General features: G+C 71.5%; 4 protein-coding genes and 1 non-coding gene across 8 annotated transcripts; 4 read left to right on the forward strand and 1 right to left on the reverse strand.

The window, feature by feature from the left end:
- Positions 1-355: 355 nt before the first annotated feature.
- TMEM167B (transmembrane protein 167B) lies at positions 356-2,276 on the forward strand. Its single transcript, XM_040535560.1, has 3 exons — positions 356-421; positions 529-660; positions 1,982-2,276. Exons 1-3 carry the CDS (start codon positions 358-360, stop codon positions 2,062-2,064), a joined length of 279 nt encoding a protein of 92 aa, XP_040391494.1. The 5' UTR covers positions 356-357; the 3' UTR covers positions 2,065-2,276.
- A 427-nt stretch (positions 2,277-2,703) lies between these two features.
- On the forward strand, positions 2,704-2,944 carry LOC121059437. Its single transcript, XR_005814569.1, has one exon.
- C24H1orf194 (chromosome 24 C1orf194 homolog) lies at positions 2,716-3,575 on the reverse strand. Its single transcript, XM_040535561.1, has 3 exons — positions 3,424-3,575; positions 3,252-3,346; positions 2,716-3,060 (listed from the first exon to the last, which is right to left on the reverse strand). Exons 1-3 carry the CDS (start codon positions 3,513-3,515, stop codon positions 2,990-2,992), a joined length of 258 nt encoding a protein of 85 aa, XP_040391495.1. The 5' UTR covers positions 3,516-3,575; the 3' UTR covers positions 2,716-2,989.
- Positions 3,576-3,909: 334 nt separating this feature from the next.
- On the forward strand, positions 3,910-15,013 carry ELAPOR1 (endosome-lysosome associated apoptosis and autophagy regulator 1). 4 transcript variants are annotated; one of them, XM_040535565.1, is made up of 22 exons: positions 3,910-4,040; positions 6,372-6,492; positions 7,061-7,253; positions 8,114-8,261; positions 8,339-8,419; positions 8,728-8,833; positions 8,902-9,051; positions 9,202-9,290; positions 9,391-9,568; positions 9,673-9,801; positions 9,879-9,969; positions 10,045-10,150; positions 10,219-10,356; positions 10,427-10,681; positions 11,099-11,272; positions 11,810-11,987; positions 12,139-12,235; positions 12,323-12,424; positions 13,115-13,241; positions 13,344-13,522; positions 13,623-13,788; positions 14,133-15,013. In XM_040535565.1, exons 1-22 carry the CDS (start codon positions 3,927-3,929, stop codon positions 14,199-14,201), a joined length of 2,991 nt encoding a protein of 996 aa, XP_040391499.1. In that variant the 5' UTR covers positions 3,910-3,926; the 3' UTR covers positions 14,202-15,013. The 4 variants fall into 4 exon arrangements, with proteins under 4 accessions (XP_040391499.1, XP_040391498.1, XP_040391497.1 ...); XM_040535564.1 differs by lacking the exon at positions 3,910-4,040 and adding an exon at positions 4,282-4,535; XM_040535562.1 differs by lacking the exon at positions 3,910-4,040 and having other exon boundaries at positions 6,369-6,497.
- A 1,067-nt stretch (positions 15,014-16,080) lies between these two features.
- Positions 16,081-22,122, forward strand: SARS1 (seryl-tRNA synthetase 1). The gene is made up of 11 exons (XM_040535566.1): positions 16,081-16,292; positions 17,569-17,639; positions 17,743-17,823; positions 18,453-18,611; positions 19,207-19,350; positions 19,441-19,596; positions 20,131-20,352; positions 20,437-20,566; positions 21,185-21,342; positions 21,437-21,566; positions 21,665-22,122. Exons 1-11 carry the CDS (start codon positions 16,157-16,159, stop codon positions 21,820-21,822), a joined length of 1,545 nt encoding a protein of 514 aa, XP_040391500.1. The 5' UTR covers positions 16,081-16,156; the 3' UTR covers positions 21,823-22,122.
- The last annotated feature ends 180 nt before the right edge of the window (positions 22,123-22,302 follow it).

Raw genomic sequence — 22,302 nt, forward strand, 5'->3', positions numbered from 1 at the left:
GGGCCAGCACAGGCCTCCTCGGCCCTCCGGAGCCATTTCCGCAGCTGCTGCTCAGGGTCCGAGGGTCCCGGCCGTGCCCCCCGCAGCCGCCCCGCGCTGCCCCGGCAGCACCCCCGGTGCTGGGCTCGGTACCGGGGCCGCCCGCGGGGCCCGTCCTGTCCCCGGGGGGCCGCGCTGGGGGCCACCGGGGGGGGGCTGGGGCCGCCCCGGGGCGGCCTCACGGGGCTGGGGGGGGTGGGGGGGTGTGTGTGTGACCGGGAGGGGGGCTGTGGGTGGGCACAACGGGGGCGCGCTCCCGCTGCCCGGTAGAGCCGCGGGGCCGCGCCGCTCGCTTCCGGCGGGGCTTCGGCCGCGCGCATGCGCAGAGCGCGCGGGGCCGGGGCGGCGCTGAGGCAGGGCCCCGGGGCCGCCATGACCAACGGTGAGCGGCGGGGGGGGGGGAGGGTGGCGGCCGGGGGGGGGACCCGGTGCCCGGTGCCCGGTGCCCGGTGCCCGGTGCCGGTGTCGGGACGCAGCCGTGCCCCGCAGTGTACTCGCTGGACGGGCTGCTGGTGTTCGGGCTGCTCCTGGTGTGCACCTGCGCCTACCTGCGGAAGGTGCCGCGGCTCCGCGCCTGGCTGCACGGCGAGAGGAGGGGGCTCGGCGGCGTCTGCTACAAGGGTGCGGGGGGGGGGGGGGGGGGGGCGCGGGGCTGGGACCGGGACCGGGGGTGGGGACGTGGCGTTCGGGGGGGGGGCGCGGGGCTGGCACGGGGGCGCCTGGGGACGTGGGGCTCTGACGTGGGGACACGGGGCTGCGGGGGGGGGAGACGGGGACGCGGGGCCGGGGGCGCGGGCCGGGGACACGGGGCTGCGGGGGGGACGTTTGGGGACGTGGGGCTCTGACATGGGGACGCGGGGCTCCGGGATGGGGGCGCGGGTTGGGGACGTGGGACAGGGGACGCGGGGCTGCGGGGGGGGCGTGGGGCTGGGACGGGGACGCCTGGGGACGTGGGGCTCTGGGGGGGGGGGACGTGGGATAAGGGACAGGGGCTGGGGACGCGGGGCTGCGATGGGGAGGTGGGGACGTGGGGCTGGGATGGAGACACGGGGCTGGGGGGGGGTGGGGGGGCGCGGGGCCGGGGGGGGGACATTTGGGGACGTGGGGTTCTGACATGGGGACGCGGGGCTCCGGGATGGGGGCGTGGGTTGGGGATGTGGGATAGGGGGCATGGGGCTCCGGGCTGGGGGCATGGCATGGGGACGGGGGGCTGCAGTGGGGATGCGGGGACGGGGGGCTGGGTGCTGGGGGCGTGGGGCTGCAGTGGGGACGTGAGACCAGGGTGGGCACACGGAGCTGCGGCAGGGATATGGGGACGGGGTGTCCCAGGATGGGGACGCTGGGGGCTGGGCTGTGGGTGCAGGGTGGGAACGGTGGCGTTGGGGCGTGAGACAGGGACACAGGGCCTGGGGTGGGGAGACGGGGACACGGGGACCAGGATGGGGACACGGGGCTGGGATGGGGACGGTGGCGTTGGGGTCTGGGATGGGGACGTGGGGCAGGGACATGGGGCTGGGATGGGGACATGGGGCTCCAGGATGGGGTCACTGCGGGCTGGGCTGGGGGCACAGGGTGGGGACAGTGGCATTGGGGTCCGGGACAGGGATGTGGTGGCCGGGATGGGGACACTGGGGGCTGGGTTTGGGGACACGGGGTTCCTGGCCGGGAACGTGGGTGGGTGCGGTGGGGCATGGGATGGGGACGGCAGCATCGGGGCCTGGGTCGGGGACGTGGGGCACAGGGGGAGGATGCTGGGGGGCTGCTGCGCGGGCTCGGGGCTGTGGCGTTGGGGTCCCGACGGGGACGTGTGGGGCTGGGCTTGGGGGCACGGGGTGGGGACGGCGGCATTGGGGTGGGGGCTTGGGGGCATTGGGGTCCAGGCTGGGGGCGTTGGGGTCGTGCCGGGGGCGTTGGGGTCGTGCCCATCTCTCCCCCCCCACAGCTGCCGTGATCGGCACCCGGCTGCACGCGGCCGTGTCGGTGTCCTGCGTCCTGATGGCGTTCTACGTCCTGGCCCTCAAGTGAAGCCCCCCGCGCCCCCCCGGACCCCCTCCCGGTCCTGTCCCGGTGCCGCCGTTCCGCCGTCAGCGGCCGGGGGGCTCGGCCCCCTCCCCGGCAGGACGCAGCCCCCGGTGCCGCCGGCCCCTCCCCACGGCCGGGGGGGTCCCGCGGGGCCGGGGGGGGCGCGGGGGGCTCCCGGTGCGGCGGGGCCCGGGCCAATAAAGCACCGAGCTGCCCGCCGGGCTCTGCTTGGGAGGGGCTGGGGGCGGGGCTTCGGGGGAGGGGGCGGGGCTCAGCCGGAGGGGCTCCGCGAAAGGGGCGGGGCTCGGTTGGGCGGGGAGGGGCTTCATGGGAGGGGGGCGGGGCTTCATGGGAGGGGGCGGGGCTCAGCCGGAGGAGCATCGCGAAAGGGGCGGGGCTTCGCGGGAAATGGGGGCAGGGTTCGACGAGAGGGGCGGGGCTCCGCGGTAAGGGCGGGGCATTGCGTGGGAGGGGCGGGGCTCCGCGGTCTTCCCGCCGCCAGGCGGCGCGCGGCGGCGGGGCGGGGCCTCCCCGCTACCCGGCGTGCCCCGCGCGGGGCGGGCAGGCTATAAAAGGGCGGGGAAGGGCGGGGCCGCGCGCAGAGCGGCGGCAGCGCGAGTGCGTGCGGGTGGGGGCTGCGCGTGCGTGGGGGGTGTGCGAGGGGTGTGAGTGTGCGTGTGTGTGTGTGTGTGTGCGCGCGTGGGGTGTGCGCGTGCCGCCGCTCCCTACACGTTGATCTTATTTGATCGGCCCCCGGCCGAGATGAGAAGAGCCGCGCCGCGAAGCCCCCGGGCGCTGTGCGGCGGGCGGGCGGGATGAGTCGATCAGATAGGCGAGGCCTGGCCCCGCGGCCGGCCCCTGAGCGCGCCGCGATTCTGATCCGCCCGCCGGCACCGCGCCGCTCGGGCCTTTATTGCGGGGGGGGCCGCTACGGGGAGAAGAAGCCGCCGTCCGCCTTGCGCGAGTAGCCGCTGTTGGTGGCCGCGCTGTGCGGGCACTCTGCGGGGGGACAGGCGGCGGATCGCGGCGGCACCGGGACGGCCCCCACGTACCACCCCCCCCCCCCCCCCCCCCCCGCAACCGGGCCGGGGGCGCCGCGGCACCCCCGGCAGCCGGTTCCCGCCCTTCCCACCCCCCCCCGCAACCGCCCCGTCCCCGTGCCCCTCGGCCCGCCCCGGTACCCCCCGTACCGATGCCCCCCTGGATGCTGTGCACCGACTCCTTCTTGGGGCTCGCCCAGCACCGCGGGGAGGGCTCCGGGGGCCGCTGCGGCTGCCGGGGGGCCCTGCACGGGGACAGGGGCTCAGCCGCCGCACCGGGGCCGGGGGGGCGGTAGCGGGGGGGCACGCACCGGGCACTCACCCGTGGTCCCGGGTGCACCGCGCGGGCGTGGCGTGGAGGCGGCTCCAAGGCCGGGGGGGGCCCGGCGGGGACGCGGCGCCGCCGCCTGCCATGGCGGGGCCGGTGCTGGCCGCGGCCGTTGCCCGGTAACGGCTGCGAGGGCGGGGCCGTTACCGGGGTTGCCCGGTGCTGGGGGGGGGGGGGGCGGGGGCACACGGCGGGGATGCGGCGCCGTGACACGGGGAGACCGGAAGGGGGGGGTGGGGGCACGGGGGGTGATGCCCGGGACCGGGCTCCCGGGGGGCGACGATGCCCGGTGCCGGTGCCGGTGCCGCTCCCGGGAGGCGGGGGAGGGGGGCGGCGATGCCCCGGGGGGCGAGGCCCGGTGGCGGTGCCCGGTGCCGGGGGCGGGGCGGGGGCGGTGCAGGTGGCGGCAGGTGCGCGCGCGGGGCCGTTGGCGGGGGGCGGGGCCGCGGGGCCGGTGCCCGCACGGGGCCGAGCGCTGCCGCCGCCGCCGCTGCGCCATGGCCGGGGCCGGGGCCGGGGCCGGGGCCCGGCGGGTGCTGCTGGCGCTGTGCGTGGCGGCCGCCGCCGTGCCGCCGGGCCGCGCCGGGGAGCGGCTGCACGTCTGCAAGGAGGTACCGGCGGGGGGGGGGGGGGAGCTAGGGGGGCGCCGGTGCCGTGGGGACGGGGCTGGGGGCTGTAACGGGAGGGGCGCGGGGGCTCCGCGCCGCCCCCGCCCCGGTGGGGGGCTGTCGCCGCGTCCCACGCGTGACCGGGGCCGCGGGGCTGAGCGGGTCCCGGTGCGGGACCGGGCGGTTCCGGGCCGCTGTCAGCTGTCGCCCGGGAGGAGCGGGGGTTAACGGGTGACACCGGCGGGGACCTTGGGGGCAGGGCCCGGCTGGGGCTCCGCTGCCGGGGGGGGGGGGGGGCTCTGGGGCTCGCCCCGTCGCAGCCCGGTGCCCCCATCGCTGCCCACCCCGGGGGGACGCCAGCGGGGTCCCCAGCCCTGCCCCGCGGGGTCGGTGGCAGCGGGGCGCGCGTCCCCTCGCCCGTGCGCCTTTCCCAGGCCGGCACGCGGTCACGGCACGGCTCTTATCTCGGGTCCGGCCGGCACAAAGCGTCCTGCACAGGTGAGCTCGGGGAGGTGCCGGGCGCGGGGACCTTCCGGGGGGGCCGTTGGGCTGCCCCCGGCTGCCCCCAGCTCCAGCCCCACCAGCGCCGTCCTTCGCCGCCTCCACATCACCCTCCCCGCCTGGCAGCTCTTTGCCTTTCGACCCAGCGGCACGGGCACGGGGCACCTGCCGGGGGGGCTCCGTGCCCCGTGTGCTCCCCCCCCCCCCGGCTCCAGCGGCTGCTTTTCATCTGGGCCATTATTTTTTGCTGTGATCCAATTTTTTTTTTTTTTTTTTTTTTTTTGTTCCATGGCCCGGAGCTGGAAACAATGGGCTGCAGCCAGCGGTGGCGCCGGGGGGGCTGCTCCCAACAAGGTCCTGTCCCTTGCCACTGTCCCTTGTCCCCTTGCCTGTCCCTGCCGGTTGGGCATCGCTCACTGGGAAGGGCTCGCGGCGGCACCTGGGGTCCTCAGCGCCGCACGGCCGCCCCGGGGCTGAGTTGTGTCAATGGAGTTGGCTTTAATGAGCTCACAGCGGGTGAGGGCGAGCGACTCGCGAGCGACTCACGGCTGTTGACAGCTTCGCGCTGCCGGCCGTGCGCTGAGACCGGGGGGGGTGTGCAAAGTTTGGGGAGAGGAAAACACCGAGGTGCGAGCCCCAGAGAGCCTCGAGCACGTGTGACATCGGATGCTCGGGGCTTGCTCTCTGCTCTGGGCTGCCCAGAGCAGTGTGAGGGTGCCCCCGTCCTGCCCGCAGCCATAGGGACCCCCGTGTCCCCAAGAACCGGCCCCTGCAGCACCACAGGCACCTCCTCTATGCCCAATCGGGGGGGGGCTGGGGGCTGCCAGCGCCTCTGCGTCCCCCCACCGCCGCCTCGTGCTGATGGGAAACATCAAAGCTTTGTTTTCGCACAAACCTGCCACGCTCCCGCATCTGCTGCCGACACCGAGCCGCGGCTCCGTGCTCCGGAGAGGCCGGGGGGGCTGCGGTGCCGCTGCCTCGCCCCCGCCGGCTGCCCGTGGGCACGGTGAGCACCGGGCGGCCGGACCTGGCCTCGGGGACTGAATGTGCCGCCTGGCTCCGGCGTCGCCTCCTCCCGGCCTTGAGCAAGTCCCAGTTGGGAGGCAGCTGGCGGCTTATTTCCTAACGGGGAGGATGCAGCCGGCTGCTCTGCGCTCCAGCAGCCCCGCGCATCCACCCGGGGGGTGCTACCAACCCGTCCCCCCCCCGCCTGTGCCCCCATCCCTGCGCACTCTCCCGGTGCCCGGCTGCAGCCTGGGCGGCTCCCGAGCAGGACGGTGCATCCGGCAGCGTGTTTAATGAGCAACGCGTGCCGCGGCCACGCCAAGGCAAACGGGGCCCAGCTGCCTCCGGAGCAGGGCCGGGGGTCCCCCAGCCCTTGGGGTCTCTGCTGCGGAGGCGGCACGATGATGGCACCGACTGTCCCTTGTCCCCACACCGGGGCGGTGCTGGTGCCGTGGCTGCCCTCAGAGGGGCTGGCAGCGCCGGGTGCCTTCGCCGTGCTGGGGATGGCTCGTCCCCTGGGGACAGCCTGGGGACACGTGTGTGGCCTGGTTGTCCCTACAGCTCTCCGGGGGTTTGGCACCCTGTGGGGAAGATGTCAGGGCGGGGGGATGTCGTCCTGCCTAACCCTGTCCCCAGCATCCCCCTGTCCCCAGCATCCTTGCCCACCACGTGCACGGTCCCTAGAGTCCGGCACGGTTGAGCTGCTCGAGCCGGCGTGCTCGGGGCATTGCAGCAGCTGAAATGAAATGTTCAGAGCAACAGGGTGGGCACGTGGGGGGGGATCCGGCCCCACGGGGTCCCGGCTCTCCTGTGCGTTCTCTCTTCCAGTCCGAGTACCACTACGAGTACACAGCGTGCGACAGCGCGGGGTCGCGGTGGAGGGTGGCCGTGCCGCACACGCCGGGACTCTGCACCGGGCTGCCGGACCCCGTCAAGGGCACCGAGTGCTGTAAGGTTGGGGTGCAGGAGCGGCAGGGGGGGCTTTGGATGATCAGCAGGGGTAAAAGCGGAGCAGAAAGGGGAGGGGTGGGGGGGACAAGGCTGAGCCTTCCTCCCGGGGAGCAGCTGCGAACCGAAACGCGGCTTCTCATAAGCCTGGTGGCAACGCGGTGCCTTCAAAGGCGCCGGCAGGATCCAGCTGCTCCATAGCAATAAACACTCATTAACGGAGTCGCCGGTGCGGCACGGGGACGGCTGCGGCGGGGCCGTCCCTGGGATGCCGTGGGGCAGACTGAAGCCCCTCCGAGGAGGGTGGGTTGGGGGCTCTGCCTGGCCCGCACCACGTTTCGTCCCGGGGTCCCTTCCCGGCTGCCACTTGCTGCGTTGTAAGGCAGCGGCACGGCCAAAGCCACCCGTCCAGGGCTGTCCTCCCTCCCGCTGGGGGCCGTGCAGGATGCTCAGGACGGGGCGGAGGGGGGGGGTCCCGCTGGGAAAGCAGAGCTGGGGGCGGTGAAGCCAAAGCAGGGCCGGTGGGAGGGGGCAGCGGCGGCGCTGATGCCCCCCCTGCACGCGGGCAGCTTTCTCCTGCAAGGCAGGTGAGTTCCTCGACATGAAGGCGCAGTCGTGCAAGCCCTGCGCCGAGGGCACCTACTCGCTGGGCACCGGCGTGCGCTTCGACGAGTGGGACGAGGTGCCCCACGGCTTCGCCAACGTCGCCACCAACCTGGAGGTCGACGACAGCTTCGGCGACACGGTGGAGAACTGCACGGCGTGAGTGGTCCCGGCCGCGCGCTGGGGGCTTCCTGCCCGGCTGCTGCCCGGGTACCGGCACCCGAGGGGCTGCAGCGTGCTCGGGACACGTCCACGCATGGAAAATTGCCCCCCCTGCTCCCTCCTTGCCCATCCCTGACAGCCCTGAAGCAGCCCAGCCACGGGGAGGGGACATCCCAGCAGCCTCGTCCCACCCTGTCCTGGCTCGCTGCAGCCCCACGGTAGGACCCGTCCGCAGCCCCCGTCACGGAGGGAGCTGCTGCCCGGGGCCCTCCCCGCTGCTGCCGTACGAGCCGGTGGCGCCTTTGTTTTCCACCGCGGGCCTTTGATCAGCGCCGGCGGCAGCCGTCGAGCCCCGCCGTGCCAGCAGCCTGCGCCTGCCACGCGCCGCAGCGTCGGTGCAGCTTGCAAATGTAACCTACTTCCAGCAGCCTTTAATTATTCACCTGCGGTCCCGGCGCTGCAGGATCCCCCTCCCGCAGCCCACCCGCGTCTCAGCCCACTCAGCTGGGGCAGCACCAGGGGTGGGCTGGCAGGGGGACGTCCCCTTGTCACCGCGCTGTGACGTCCCCCATGCGGAGCTACCCAGCACTGGATTTCCCCCAGCCCTTTCGCACACCCCTAAGCTCGTTGCCTCCTCAGCACCCTGCAGGTGCAACAACAGCGCCTTCTGCTATTCCATCCCGGGCCTTTCTTGTGCTGTGCCCTGTGTCGCATTTTGCTTCCCTGGGCCACCCAGGGCTGTCACCTGTCCCCACTGCCCTTCTCCCAGCATCCCGGCCACGGCAAGGTTCAGACCTCGAGATGCCCTGGGGACGGAGCCTGTGTCACCCCGTGCCGCTCTGTGTCACCCGCCCCAGGTCGACGTGGGTGCCGCTGGGTGACTACATCGCCTCCAACACGGACGAGTGCACGGCCACCCTCATGTACGCCGTCAACCTGAAGCAGTCGGGCACCGTCTCCTTCGAGTACATCTACCCCGACAGCAGCATCGTCTTCGAGTTCTTTGTAGGCGCCGGGCGCAGGGCAGGGGTCCCGGGCTCCCAGGGGGTGTCCCCCTCGTGACGCCGTCCCTGTCCCCGCAGGTGCAGAACGACCAGTGCCAGCCCACGGTGGAGGAGTCGCGCTGGATGCGGACCACGGAGAAGGGCTGGGAGTTCCACAGCGTGAGCGTGGGGGCCGGAGGTGGCACAGGGGGATCCACGGCACAGCCCCTTGGGGAAGCCCCCCCAGGGCTCCCACCCAGGGTCCTTGTCACAGCCCCCCTGAAGGGTCCCTCGCCGCAGCACCCCTAGGGTCATTTGTCACCTCTCACAGGTCCCTTGTCACCCCAGCACAGGGAGATGCTCTCTGAGGGCACAAAGGGGAGGGTCGGTGGAGGCAGACAGGGTGGGCGCCGTGACCCCCCTGTGGGTTCCAGCCCCTCCCCATCACTGGGATCCCCCCGCTCCCACCCCTCCCTTGCTGCTCGCAGGTGGAGCTGAGCCGCGGCAACAACGTGCTCTACTGGAGGACCACGGCTTTCTCCGTGTGGTCCAAGGTCCCCAAGCCCGTGCTGGTGAGGAACATCGGGATCACAGGTAGGTGGGCACAGGGTGGGGGGCTCCTGCTGTGCCCACCCCCACCCTGAGCACCTTCCTGCTGCCAGGAGTCGCCTACACCTCCGAGTGCTTTCCCTGCAAACCCGGCACCTACGCCGCCGCCGCCGGCTCCTCCTTCTGCCAGCTCTGCCCCGCCAACACCTTCTCCAGCAAAGGCGCCACCGCCTGCCAGCCCTGCGAGCCGGCCACCTACGCGGGTGAGAGCCGCGTGTCCCCGTCCCCGCTGCCCCCGCGGCCCCGGGATGCTCGGGGATGGCGGGGGGATGCTCCGAGGGATGTCCCCACGGGGACATGGAGGACATCCCGGGGTGCCCCCCGGGGACCTCACCGCCGTCACCGCCCGGCAGAGCAAGGCTCCGCGTCCTGCAAGGTGCGGCCGCCCTGCACGGACAAGGATTACTTCTACACGCACACAGCTTGCGATGCCAACGGGGAGGTACAGCCCCACCGCCCCCCCTGCCCCGGTCCCTAGGGTCCCCGCGTGCTGTCCCCATGTCCTCCTGGTGCCAGCTCACCCTGTGCCCCCGCCTGCCCAGACCCAGCTCATGTTCAAGTGGGCAGAGCCGAAAATCTGCAACGAGGAGCTGCCGCAGGCAGCCCAGCTGCCCCCCTCGGGGGTGAAAACCAAGTGCCCCCCCTGCAACCCTGGTTTCTTCAAAAGCAACAGCAGCGCCTGCGAGCCCTGTCCCTACGGCTCCTACTCCAACGGCTCAGGTAAGGAGGTCCCCGGGGCCGTCCCGTGGGGTGTCCGGGTACCCTCAAACCTCGTGGGGGCCGTGGGTGCTGCCCCCCTGCAGGGCTGTCCCCGGTGTCCCCAGGCTGCGTCCGCTGCCCGGCTGGCACCGAGCCGGTGCTGGGGCTGGAGTACAAGTGGTGGAACGTGCTGCCCCCCAACATGGAGACCACCGTGCTCAGCGGCATCAACTTCGAGTACAAGGGGATGGCAGGTACCGCCGGGCGCCGTCCCCTCCCCGTCCCCACGGGCAGCAGGGGACCTCGCCGAGTCGTCACCTCGTCCTTGCAGGCTGGGAGGTGGCTGGGGACTACATCTACACGGCGGCAGGAGCCTCCGACAACGACTTCATGATCCTCACGCTGGTGGTGCCTGGCTTCAGGTGAGCGCCTCCCCACGGGGACGGTGGCACTGCCGTGGGGCGGGCAGTGGTCCCCACCGTCCCCTGCGTCCCCAGTCCCCCGCAGCCGGCGCTGGAGGACGGGGACAGCAAGGAGGTGGCCAGGATCACCTTTGTCTTCGAGACCATCTGCAGCGTCAGCTGCGAGCTCTATTTCATGGTGGTGAGTGGTGGCGGTGGGGTGGTGGGGCTGGGCCGCGGGGTGTCCCACGTCCCCCCGTGTCCCCGCAGGGTGTCAATTCCCGCACCAACACGCCGGTGGAGACGTGGACGGGGCCCAAGGGGAAGCAGTCGTACACCTACGTGGTGGAGAAGAACGCCACCATGAGCTTCACCTGGGCGTTCCAGCGCACGCCCTACCACGAGGCGGTGAGCTGGGGACAGGGACGGGGCCGGCGGTGTCCCTTCGGGTGATGCTGACGGCTGCTCCTGGCGCCAGGGCCGGCGGTACACCAGCGACGTGGCCAAGCTCTACTCCGTCAACGTCACCAACGTGCTGGGCGGGGTGGCCTCCTTCTGCCGACGCTGCGCCCCCGAGCCGGGGGGGGCCTGCGCCCCCTGCCCCCCCGGGCACGCCCTAGACCACGCCACCGGCGCCTGCCAGCCCTGTCCCCCCGGCACCTACCTGCGGGGGCACCCCCCCGGCAGCACCCCCACCTGCCAGCCCTGCGGTCCCGGCACCCACAGCAACCAGGTGACAGTCCCCGCCTGTCCCCGAGGGTGGCATCCCCAGGGGTGCCACCAGACCCCAGGCATCCCAGATGGGCACCGGAGGGGGGCACCAGCCCCTGGCCATCCCCGAGGGGGTGGCACCAGCCCCTAATGGTTGACACCAGCCCCCGGTGGCTGGCACCATCCCCTAGCAATCCCTAAGGGGGGGGGGGGCACCAGCCCCTCTCCAGTCCCCACGCGTGGCCTCATTCAGCCCCCAGTAGCTCCAATAGCTGGCAGCACCCAGCCCCGCAGGGCTGTCACCCCCCCCGGGACGTCCCCAAGTGGGTGACACCAGCCCCTCTGGCCATCCCACCTGGGTGGCACGATGGGACCCCGGCTGGGTGCCACCGGCCCCCCCCCCAGCGGTCCCTGAGTGCCCCCCCCCCCCCCCGGCCAGGTCCGCTCCCTCTGCTACAACAACTGCAGCTTCTCGCTGGCGCTGCCGGGCCGCACGCTGCACTACGACTTCTCGGCGCTGGCCGCCAGCACGGCGTTCGCCAGCGGCCCCAGCTTCACCTCCAAGGGCCTCAAGTACTTCCACCACTTCAACGTCAGCCTCTGCGGCAACCGCGTGAGTGCGGCGCTGGAGGCGCGCGGGCGTGGGCACGGGGCGGGGGGGGGGGGGGGGGGGCACGCGGGCGTGTAGCCACGTGGGTACGTGCGGGCGTGCAGGCGTGTGCGGGCAGTTGTGCACACACACGTGGTGCGCACAGCTGTACAAACACACACACGTGCAAAGCCACGTGCGCGGCTGTGCAAACACATGCGCGGTCATGCGGTTGTGCTCACGTTCAGGCATGCAAGCACACCCGCACACACATGGCCACACTCCCGTAGTTGTGTAAACATGCACGCATACACGCACAGTCATGGAAGCACACGCTCACAGTGAGTGCGACCTGCGCGTAGACACAAGCACACTTGTGCAAACGCTTGTGTTCACTTGCACAAAGTCAGGGAAACACGCGTACACGTGGGCACACGTGGTTCACACGTGCACACAGTCATGCAAATGCACACCCCCAAACGTGCACGCACACACACAGCCCTGCCCGCGCGTGCACACGCGGTGCCCCCGCCGCGTGTCACACGCCCGCCCCGCCGGCAGGGCAGGAAGGCGGCCTCGTGCACGGACAACGTGACGGACGCGCGGCTGCCGGACGAGGGGGGCGCGGGCCGGGTGGTGACGTCCCACGTGTGCCAGGCCATCGTGGTGCCCTCCGACGTGGTGGGCTACCGGGCGGTGGTGTCCTCGCAGCCCGTCAGCCTGGCTGACCGCGTCGTGGGTGAGCGGATAGAGCCCCCTTTTCGCCTTGATCCTCGCCCCGGCCCCTGGCGGGTCTCCGGGCACGCTCAGCACCTGCAGGCGCTCTTGGCACCCATGGGTGCTGGGACCCCCGGCACCGGGGACGCGAGGTCACCCTGCTGCCGTCGCAGGTGTCACCACGAGCCCCACGCTGGACGGCATCACCGCGCCCCCCGAGCTCTTCCCCCCTGCCAACCCCGAGCTGCCCGACATCATCTTCTTCTACAGGTGGGGCCGGGAGGGGGCCAGGACCATGGGGGCGCGGGAGGGGGACCAGGGGCCTCCCTGACCCCCCACCCCCCGGTGCCACCACAGGTCCAGCGAGGTGACACAGTCGTGCAGCGGGGGCCGGGCCACCACCATCCGCCTGCGCTGCGACCCGCTGCTGCCAGGCACCGGCAGCCTGGCTGTGCCCAGGTGGGTGACACCGCTTGGAGGGGGGGGGGAGCCAGCCCTCAGTTCCGCCCCCCAGGTGTCCCCCAGCTCCTCCTGTCCCCAGGCACTGTCCCCAGGCACTGTGGTCCCTGTGCACAGGGAGGGTGGTGTCCTTGGGGACTTTGCTGTGGGAACTGCCACCCCCATATCCTGTGTGTGTGTCCCCCGCCATGCCCGAGTGGGTGCCACAGCTGGGGACCGGGCTGGGGCCAGGAGCATCCTCGCAGCCCCCTCAGCAGCCCCCCAGCTCCTCCTGTCCCCACGCACCGCAGTGCCAGAGGGAGGGGGGCAGCCTCAGGTCCTTGGCTTCGGGGACAGCCCCCCCCCTCGTCCCTCCATGCTGCGCCCAGGTGGGTGCCACCGCTGGGGACTGGGGTGGCCGGGGGGACAGGAGCATCCTCGCAGCCCCGCACTGCTGGGGGGGTTCCGGCGCTAAATCCCTCCCCCGACACCCCCCAGCTCCTGTCCCCACACATCTCAGTGCCACAGGGAGGGTGGCACTCGGGGTCCTCGCTTTGGGGACAGCCACCCCCGTGTCCCCCATGCTGCAGTGGCGGGTGCCGCTGCTGGGGACCACGCCGGGGACACGGCGCTGCCGTGGGGAGGGCGGCACCCTCGGGTCCTCGGCTTTGGGGACAGCCACCCCCATGTCCTCGCCTCGCCTGTCCCCAGCAAATGCCCCGAGGGCACCTGTGACGGCTGCGCCTTCCACCTGCTGTGGGCGACGGCCGAGGGCTGCCCGCGCTGCTCCGCCGGCCACTTCCGCGCCATCGTGGGCGCCTGCCAGGGCGGCCTGCAGGTACCGGGGGCGCCGCGGGGCCGCGGGGGGCCGCGGAGGGACACGGGGACGCCCCGCTGAGCCCCATGTCCCTCCCCCCCCCCCCCAAACACACGCACACAGAGAACCACCTACGTGTGGCGGGAGCCCCGGCTGTGCCGCGGGGGGCAGCGCCTGCCCCCGCCGAGGGTCCGCAGCTGCCGCAGCGCCGATTTCTGGCTGAAGGTGGGGGTCTCGGTGGGGACGTGCGTGGCCGTGCTGCTGGCTGCCCTGGCCGCATACTTCTGGAAGAAGAACCAGAAGTGAGTGGGGGCCGCCGTGGGGAGGAGGAGGAGGAGGAGGACGTGAGGTGTCCCCCCCCCCCTCACCTCCCGGGGCTGACGGGGGGCCGGGGGTCCCCAGGCTGGAGTACAAGTACTCCAAGCTGGTGATGAACGCGGCGGCCAAGGAGAGCGAGCTGCCGGCGCCCGACAGCTGCGCCATCATGGAGGGCGAGGACGCCGAGGACGAGCTCATCTTCGCCACCAAGAAGTCGCTGCTGGGCAAGATCAAGGCCTTCACCTCCAAGGTGGGCGCCCGCCGGGGGGCACGGCCGCGGGGCAGGCGGAGGAGCCGCGTGGGGACCGGGGGGCGTCACAAAGATGGGGGTGCCCCAGGGGATGGGGTGCCACAAGAATGGGGGGTGTCACAAAGACCGGGGGTGTCCCAGGGCATGGGGGTGTCACAAAGACGGGGGGGGTTCCAAGGGATGGGGGTGTCCCAGGGGATGGGGGTGTCCCAAAGATGGGGGGGGATCCCAGGGGACGGGGGTGTCCCAGGGGACGGGGGTTTGGATGTCCCACGGTGTCCCTGGCGTGGGGGTGTCCCCGGCGTGGGGGTGTCCCAGTGCCTCAGTGTCCCCGCTCCCCGCAGCGCACCCCAGATGGCTTCGACTCCGTCCCGCTGAAGCCGTCGTCCGGCGGCACCGACCTGGAGCTGTGAGGGGGCCGTGCCCGCCCCCCCCCCCCCCCGCCCCCGTGGCCTTACGGACCCGCGGAGCCCCCGGGGCACTTTTGTACCCCCCCAGTTCCCCCCGGGAATAGCCACGAAATGCCAAACACAGGGGGTGGTGAGCCAGCCCGGCCCCGCGGCCCCCCCAGCCGCGCACGGGAACAGCAGGAGCAGCCCCTGCGTGTGTGGCAGGTGTGTGCGTGGGGGGTGCACACGCGTGTGGCAGGCGTGTGCGCATGCCAGCGGTGTGCTCGTGCACAGGTGATTTTGCACGTGGCTGTGGGTGCACGCAGGTGTGTGCGGGCGGGCCTGGTTGCAGGGTGTGTGCGTGCATGGGGCTGTGTGTGCACGGCACGCGTGTGCACGAGCTCCTGCGTGTGTGCCCCGTGCTCTGCAGCCACAGCGTGGGGCGCGGAGGCAGGCAGGGGCTGGCTGTGCCGTGTCACACCGTGTTGTGCCGTGTCACGCCGTGCCATGCCACGCTGTCACACGGTGTCACGCCGTGCCATGCCAGCCGTCCCACGACCCTGTGCCAGCCCCGCTCCCCCTCTCCTTGCCTTGCCCCCCCCCCCGGGAATCACCAATTGGGGTGGTTCTGCCCCAAAGCGGGTGCCCCCGTGCCGGCAGCCCCCAGCACCATGTTCCCCCCCTGCTGGGGGGTCCCTCCCGTGGGTGTCCCCGGGGGGGCGGCTGCTGCCCCGCGGCTCCAGCCCCCCCCTTTTTACAGCGATCTCCACGTTTTCTAGGCGGCGCCGGGAGGCCCCGCATGTCCCGGCCGTGCAATAAAGGCGACGTTTCTGAGTCCCGCGCGGTGACTCCGTGCCCCGGGGGGGAGCGGGGCTGGCTGGGGGGTCCCCGGCACAGGGTGGGGGGCCCAGCCTGGCACCCAGGGGTGGGGAGGGAGCGGGACAGGGGAAAGCTGGGGTGCCGTGGGGATGCCATATGGTGACATGGGATGCCATGGGGTGCTGTGGGGATGCCGTAGAGGGCCTGGGGGTGCCATGGGGGTGCCGTATGGTGCCAAGGGATGCCGTGGGGCGCCCCTGGGTGCTATGGGGTGCCATGGGAGACGCCAGGGGGTACCATAAAGGTGATACGGGGTGTCGTACAGTGCCCGTGGGATAACGTGGGGTGCCATGGGGTGCTGTGGGGATGCCATATGGTGCCAAGGGATGCCACGGAGCACCCTGGGGTGCCATGGTAGATGCCAAAGGGTACCATGAGGGTGGGTGAGGTGCCAGAGGGTGTGCATGGGGTATTGTGTGGTGCTGCGGGGTGCTATGTGTTTTCCTGGATTGCTGTGGGAGGTGCCATGGGGCACCCTAGGGTGCTATGGGGTGCCACAGGAGATGCCTTAGGGTACCACGAGGGTTCTGTGGGGTGCCAGAGGGTACCCATGGAATATTGTGTGTTGCCACCGGGTTCCTTGGGGTACCATAAAGTGCTGCGGGGTGTCATGGGGCACCCAGGGGTGCCATGGGAGATGCCAGAGGGTACCACGAGGGTCCTGTGGGGTGCTGGAAGGCGCCCGTGGGATATCGTGTGGTGCCATGGGGTGCCGTGGGGATGCCACGGGGTGCCACGGAGCACCCTGGGGTGCCATGGGAGACGCCTGAGGGTGCTGTGGGGGTGCTGCGCGGTGCCAGGGGGTGCCCACGGGGGGCCGTGGGGCCCTACAGGAAGCCATGGGATGCTCGGGGGTTCCCTGGGCTGCCCCGTGGGGGGCTGTGAGGTCCCCGGGGGCCCAGGGGACCCCCGGCGCCCCCACGCGGGCGGGCGCAGCACCCCGGGGGCTGCTCCCGGCCCCGCCCCTCCCGGTGCCCCCCCCACCCCCCGGAGCGCCCCCCCCACCCCCGCAGGCCCCGCCCCGCGCACGCGCACCGGGGGAGCCGCCGCCGCCGCCGCTGCTGCTCCGAGGCCGCCCCGAGGCCGCCGCCGCCGCCGCCATGGTGCTGGACCTGGACCTGTTCCGCGCCGACAAGGGCGGCGACCCCGGCGCCGTGCGGGAGATGCAGCGGAAACGCTTCAAGGACCCGGCGCTGGTGGACGCGCTGGTGCGGGCCGACGGCGCCTGGCGGAGGTGTACGTGGGGCGGGGGGGCGCGACCGGGACCCCCCCCCCGGCACCACCGGGACCACCCTCCGGGACCCCCCCCCCCCCGGGACCCCACGGCTCTGCGGGGCCCGGGCCCGGCCGCACACCTGGCCCCGGGGGTGCCCTCCCCCCCCCCCCCCCCGCCCCGCCCCGGGCCGGGGGTCCCGGGGGGGTCCCGAGGGGGGTCCCGCGGTGGGTCCCGCAGTGCCCGGGTGCGCCCTGGTGTGGGGGTGGCGGTGCCCCCTCCCCGCGGAGCTGCCCCGAGCCCGGGCAGCACCGGGCACCCCCTCCCCACCCCCCCTCCCCAGCCCCGGGTGGGGACCGGGAGCGGGCACCGAGCCCCGGGTCCGGCTGCGGGGGGACTGGAGGGGACCGGGGAGGGCGCGGGGGGGGGGCCAGCAGCCGCCGCCCCGCCGCCGCAGTGGGGGGAGCGGTGCCGCAGGGGGGGCTCGGCCTTACCGAGGCGAGGGGAGGCCGAGCCCGGCCCTGCTGCATCACGCCCGGCGCGTCCCCCGGCTGCCACCGCCGCTGCCACCGCCGCTGTCACCCCGCAGCGTGTGGCCGTCACCCCGCAGCACCGCCGTCACCCCGCACTCGGGCCTTGCGACGCCGCGCTGCGGGGCCGAGCCGTGGCTGATGCAATCCGCACCACGCTGCCCTTGGGGCGGCCGCCAGGGCCCCGCGTCCTGCCCGGTGCCGGTCGGTGACAGCCCCCCCCTCCGTGGGCCTCATCCTGCCCGCCCGTGGCGGGTCCCCTGCGGCAGGTGCCCCCCGCAGAGCTCTCCTCTCGCCCGGGGACGTTCCCGGAGGCGGAGGCTGGCTCTTCCCCCACGCCGGTGTTAGCGTGTCGGTGCCGGGGGCTGGCTGCCAGCAGGGACGGCTGTGTCCCGCCCGGCCCCGCTGTCACCCGTAGGGCCCTGCCCGTGTCCCCTCCTTGTCCTCGCGTCAGCTCCTCCCCGGCTCTGCGAGGCTTTGCCAGGCAATAGCAGGGAGGGGAGAATGACCCAAATCTCTTGGCTGTCACCCCGTGGCCCTGGGTCCGCCCGGACCCCAACAGCCCCAATCCAGCCTGGGGGTCCCGGTGGGGCCGCGGCCCGGTGCAGCATCGCTCCCGGTGGGCTCAAACAAATCCTCGGTGTGGGAGCTCTCTGCTGGGGGGCAGCGCTGGTAGGAGGGGGTCAGGGCGAGCTGCAGCACCGGGGGGGGGGGGGTTGTAGCCCCGCTTCTGTGCCTTGCTGACGGCTTCCTCTGCTCCTCCCTCCAGGTAGGTTTCGTGCAGATAACTTGAACAAGCTGAAGAACCTGTGCAGCAAAACAATTGGGGACAAGATGAAGGTGGGGGCCTTGCAGGCCTGTTCCTAGCATCGTTAAGGAATATTTTTACTCTGTTGCTTCAGTCTTTACGCACGGTGGGTTTTTTTCTTTCCTCCCGCTGCAGAAAAAAGAACCCGTGGGGACCGACGAGTCTGTTCCAGAGAGCGCGCAGAACCTGGACGAGCTCACGGCCGACATCCTAGGGGTGAGTCCAGCCCCATCTCCCCGCTGCTTTCGTCCAGGGCTTCGCCTGTCCCTGCCCAAACTGGCAGCGTGAGGTGTACAGAAACCCCAGCGCCAGGGCAGGGGCGGCTGCCTGCAGCCCCACAAGCAGCTCCCCGCTTTTCCCAGTCCCATGCCAGTGGTGACTGGCTCTTGCCCGGTGTCGTTCGTCTTAAGGTCGCTGCAGCCTGTGTGTGTCGGCCTGGTCACCAACCCGGGGCTTGTCCTTTGGTTCCGTGGGGGATTTGAGCAGCCTCAGTAATTGTGTGTCCTGTGCGAGGCCCTTCCTCCCTGCTCATTCCCCTCCCCTCTTCGTTAACTGAGATGTTTAATGAGCGTGGCACTGGCCGCCTTTTGCTGCCATGGGAGCTGACTGCTCCCCCTTGTTGCTGTCAGGCGCTGCGTGGTGCCGTAGCTTGTGCAAGGCCTTTCAGAGCTTGACTTATGTTGGGCCTTTGTGCTCTCTGGCTGTTGTTTGATGTGTTCAGTCCATGGTTTCGCTCCAGAGACCGTGTCAGTGGGTGGGGGTCTGTGATTAACTGCGCTCAGCTGCCAGCCCCCTCTCCCCTGCGGTTTTCCTCCCTTCCCCATCTCACCCCGCTGCCTGCACAGGGGCTGCAGGTAGCCCAGATCAAGAAGGTCCGTCTCCTGATCGACGAAGCCATCCTCAAGTGCGACGCCGAGCGCATCAGGCTGGAGGCAGAGCGCTTCGAGAGTCTCCGGGAGATCGGGAACCTCCTCCACCCCTCGGTGCCCATCAGCAACGACGAGGTAGGGGCGGACGGAGCGCGGCTTCCTGCGGTGTGGGGAGCCGTGGGGCTGACCGGAGCCAGCCCTGCTGGTGCATCAAAGCCGGAAACCACGGGCAAGTGGGACGCGCTGCGGGGAGGTGCCCCCAGATCTGCGGGCGGTGAATGAAATCTGCATGACAAGGCAGCGTTTCCTGCCGGGAGCACACAAAGAGCAGCTCAGACAGCGCGGGACGCGGCCATTGTTCGGGGAATACATGGGAAACTCGCTGGGAGCCCGGGGCTGGGATCTCCCTCGGCTGCCCTCATTCATCCAGCAGGAATATTTTGCTGGGGGAACACAATTGGGCTGGGCCGGCTGCCAAGTGGCCGCATAATAAGTGACCAAGAGGGATCAGCACTGGGGTTCCAGCTCTGGCTCGAGGGGTCTGGGTTCAGTCGCTGCCAGGTGGCAAAGCCTGGGCCCGGAGGGGGCCGGGGAGCGGGGAAGGGGAAGGGAAGAGGCTGGGGGGGCCCGGCTCCCAGCCTGGGCCCAGGACAGCGCGGCGAGGAGCAGACTGGTGTCACCGCGGCCCGGGGAGGACAGGTGATGGTCTCTGCCCCTTGTCTTTGTGCAGGATGTGGACAACAAGGTGGAGCGGATCTGGGGTGACTGCAGCTGCAGGAAGAAGTATTCCCACGTGGACCTGGTGGTGATGGTGGACGGTTACGAGGGAGAGAAGGGAGCCGTCGTCGCGGGGAGCCGGGGCTACTTCCTTAAGGTGAGAGCCCAGCCCTGCGGCGCTGCCGGGTGAGCAGGGACGGCGCAGCGGGGCGCGTGTGACCGGCGGTGGCTTCCCCTTGTCCCACAGGGTCCCCTGGTGTTCCTGGAGCAGGCCCTGATCCAGTACGCCCTGCAGAGCCTCCGTGCCAAGGGCTACACTCCCGTCTACACCCCCTTCTTCATGCGGAAGGAGGTGATGCAGGAGGTGGCCCAGCTCAGCCAGTTCGACGAGGAGCTGTACAAGGTGAGCCCGGCGCCCTCTGGCTCTCTGCGTCTCGCCGCCTGGCACCTGCATCCAGCCCGGCCTCTGCCGCGTGCCCTCCCCTGCCGGGAGGCAGCCGGCTGCTGTCCCTTTGCCCTGGCGAGGCCGTGGCATGAGCTCCCTGCTGTTCCCCGTCCCTGGGTCTGTCTTCCTCCGAGGAAGGCCCGCTGGGGACGAGGAAGGCCCGGCCTGCAGACGCAGCCAGTTGTCAAGGCGATGCGGTGACGGGTGACAGCTCGTCCCCAGCCTCGCCATCGGGAGCTGGCGGGAGGCCATTGGGGCCTACAAAGGAGGCCAAACAAGCAGCGAACGGCAGCTGCTCCCATTTTCTCGGCCCACTTCGGAGCCGTCCTGTTCCCCTCCTGGGAAGCCTCGCTGCCAGGGAGCGCGGGTGCCTGTGCTGGCTGCCCTGAGCATCTGCCAGGGCTGGGGGGCTTTGTCCCCAGAGGTGCGGGGACAGCTGGGGACGGGGGACAGAGGCTCTTTCCTGTCCCCACGGTTCCCCCTGCTCCCCAGGTGATTGGCAAGGGCAGCGAGAAGGCGGAGGACAGCTCCATCGACGAGAAGTACCTCATCGCCACCTCGGAGCAGCCCATCGCAGCCCTGCACCGGGACGAGTGGCTGAAGCCGGAGGATCTGCCCATCAAGTACGCGGGGCTGTCGACCTGCTTCCGCCAGGAGGTCGGCTCGCACGGCCGGGACACCCGCGGCATCTTCCGCGTCCACCAGTTCGAGAAGGTGAGAGGAGCGGGGAGCCCCCGCGGGGGGCATTTGTGCTCCCTCCCAGGCCGGAGCTGACGGGGGGCCGCTCTCTCTCCGCAGATCGAGCAGTTCGTCTACGCCTCGCCGCACGACAACAAGTCGTGGGAGATGTTTGATGAGATGATCGCCACGGCCGAGGACTTCTACCAGTCCCTGGGCATCCCCTACCACATCGTTAACATCGTCTCGGGTAGGGATCCCTGCCGCGGGGCCGTGTGGGGTGCCAGCGTACCGGGAAGGCCCTTGGGGTGGGGACTTCCTCGCTCCATCTCCTTGCCACAATGGCCTGGGAGCAGACCAGGCGCCTCTGCCAGCGCCTCGGGTGCCACCGTGCCCTGACCCACTTCCCGGCACAGCTTTCTTTGTCCGAGAGCATCCCTGGCTCGCGTTCCCACGGTGTCAGTCCCTAGGCCTGGTCCAGGGAGGCGGCGCCTTGGCCCTGGGCACAGAGGAAGGGGACGTCTGCTTTCCTGCAGCGATGCTCTGCGTCACTCCAGGCCCACCGGGATGGACACACACTGCGTGGGCACCCCACCATGCTGGGACCGTGTCCCTGCTGCGTCCCCACTGTCCCTCTGGAAGGGGAGGGCAGTCTGAGTGACTCCTCCCAGGGGAACTGGCCTGTGTAGTGGCTCCTTCCAGCCTCTGCTCTGCTGAGCAGGGACACGGCTGCCCTGGGACGAGTGCAGAGCGCTGGCACGGCGCTGCTGAAGCCGCTTTGCAGCCTTCAAGCCTTAGCCTCCGCCGCGGTCCTGACAGGGGTCTGCTTGGGCTGGACCCCGCTAACTGCGGCCCTCCCATCTCGCAGGCGCCTTGAATCACGCCGCCAGCAAGAAGCTGGACCTGGAGGCTTGGTTCCCGGGCTCAGGGGCTTTCCGGGAGCTCGTGTCCTGCTCCAACTGCACCGACTACCAGGCGCGCCGCTTGCGCATCCGCTACGGGCAGACCAAGAAGATGATGGACAAGGTGAGGGCGCGCAGCAGGGGTGGGGGGGGTGGGGGTCCTGCTCTCCCCGTCTTCTGCTTCATTGCGTCCCCGCCTCCCCGTGTCCCTGCTGCAGGTGGAGTTTGTGCACATGCTCAACGCCACAATGTGCGCCACGACCCGGACCATCTGCGCCATCCTGGAGAACTACCAGACGGAGGAGGGCATCCTCGTACCCGAGAGGCTGCGCGACTTCATGCCCCCAGGTAGCAGCCGGCGCCCTGCCCTGCCCGGGCTCCGTCGCTGGGTCCGTGGGCGCCCCGCGTGCCCCTGGTGCGATCTGTCCCACTTGCTTTTCCCCCAGACCTCCGAGAGATGATCCCCTTCGTGAAGCCGGCCCCCATCGAGCAGGAGCTCTCCAAGAAGCAGAAGAAGCAGCAGGAGGGCAGCAAGAAGAAGTCGGCAGGAGGAGAGCGGGTGCTGGAGGAGCAGATGCAGAACATGGGCGTGAACAGCGCCTAAATGCTGGCCCCGGGGCCGCCGTCGAGGCCTCCTGAATCATCTCGGCTTCTTCCCCGGCTCGGGCTGCGCCCATCCATCACCACCTCTGCTTCGGGGCCCCGTCTGCATCAGGGAGCTGCTGGTCACCGCCCGGCCCCCCCGGCACCGAGCTCCGGGATGAAGAACTGACAGTACCGGGGCTCCGGCCCCCCCGTCCCCCCCCCGAGCGGGGCCACGCACCCCTGGGTCGCTGCCCTGCGGGCTCATCCCAGGGGCGGAAACTTTCCTCTCCTTCAATCCAATAAAGCAAAGCTGCTGAGACGTGTCGGCGGGCTGCCTGTGCCCCTCTGGGGGTCCCCGCGACGCGGGGGGGTGGTTGCTGGGGGGCTGGGGCAGCGCTGCAGCATGGGGGGGGGGGGGAGCGGCTCCGGCCCCCTCTCCCCTTCTCTGTCCTTTCTCCGCAGCGGCAGCTGGGCGCGGGGCCGCCGCCGGCCCCACACA

Source organism: Cygnus olor, chromosome 24, assembly GCF_009769625.2.
Source record: "Cygnus olor isolate bCygOlo1 chromosome 24, bCygOlo1.pri.v2, whole genome shotgun sequence".
Classification (NCBI taxonomy): Eukaryota; Metazoa; Chordata; class Aves; order Anseriformes; family Anatidae; genus Cygnus; species Cygnus olor.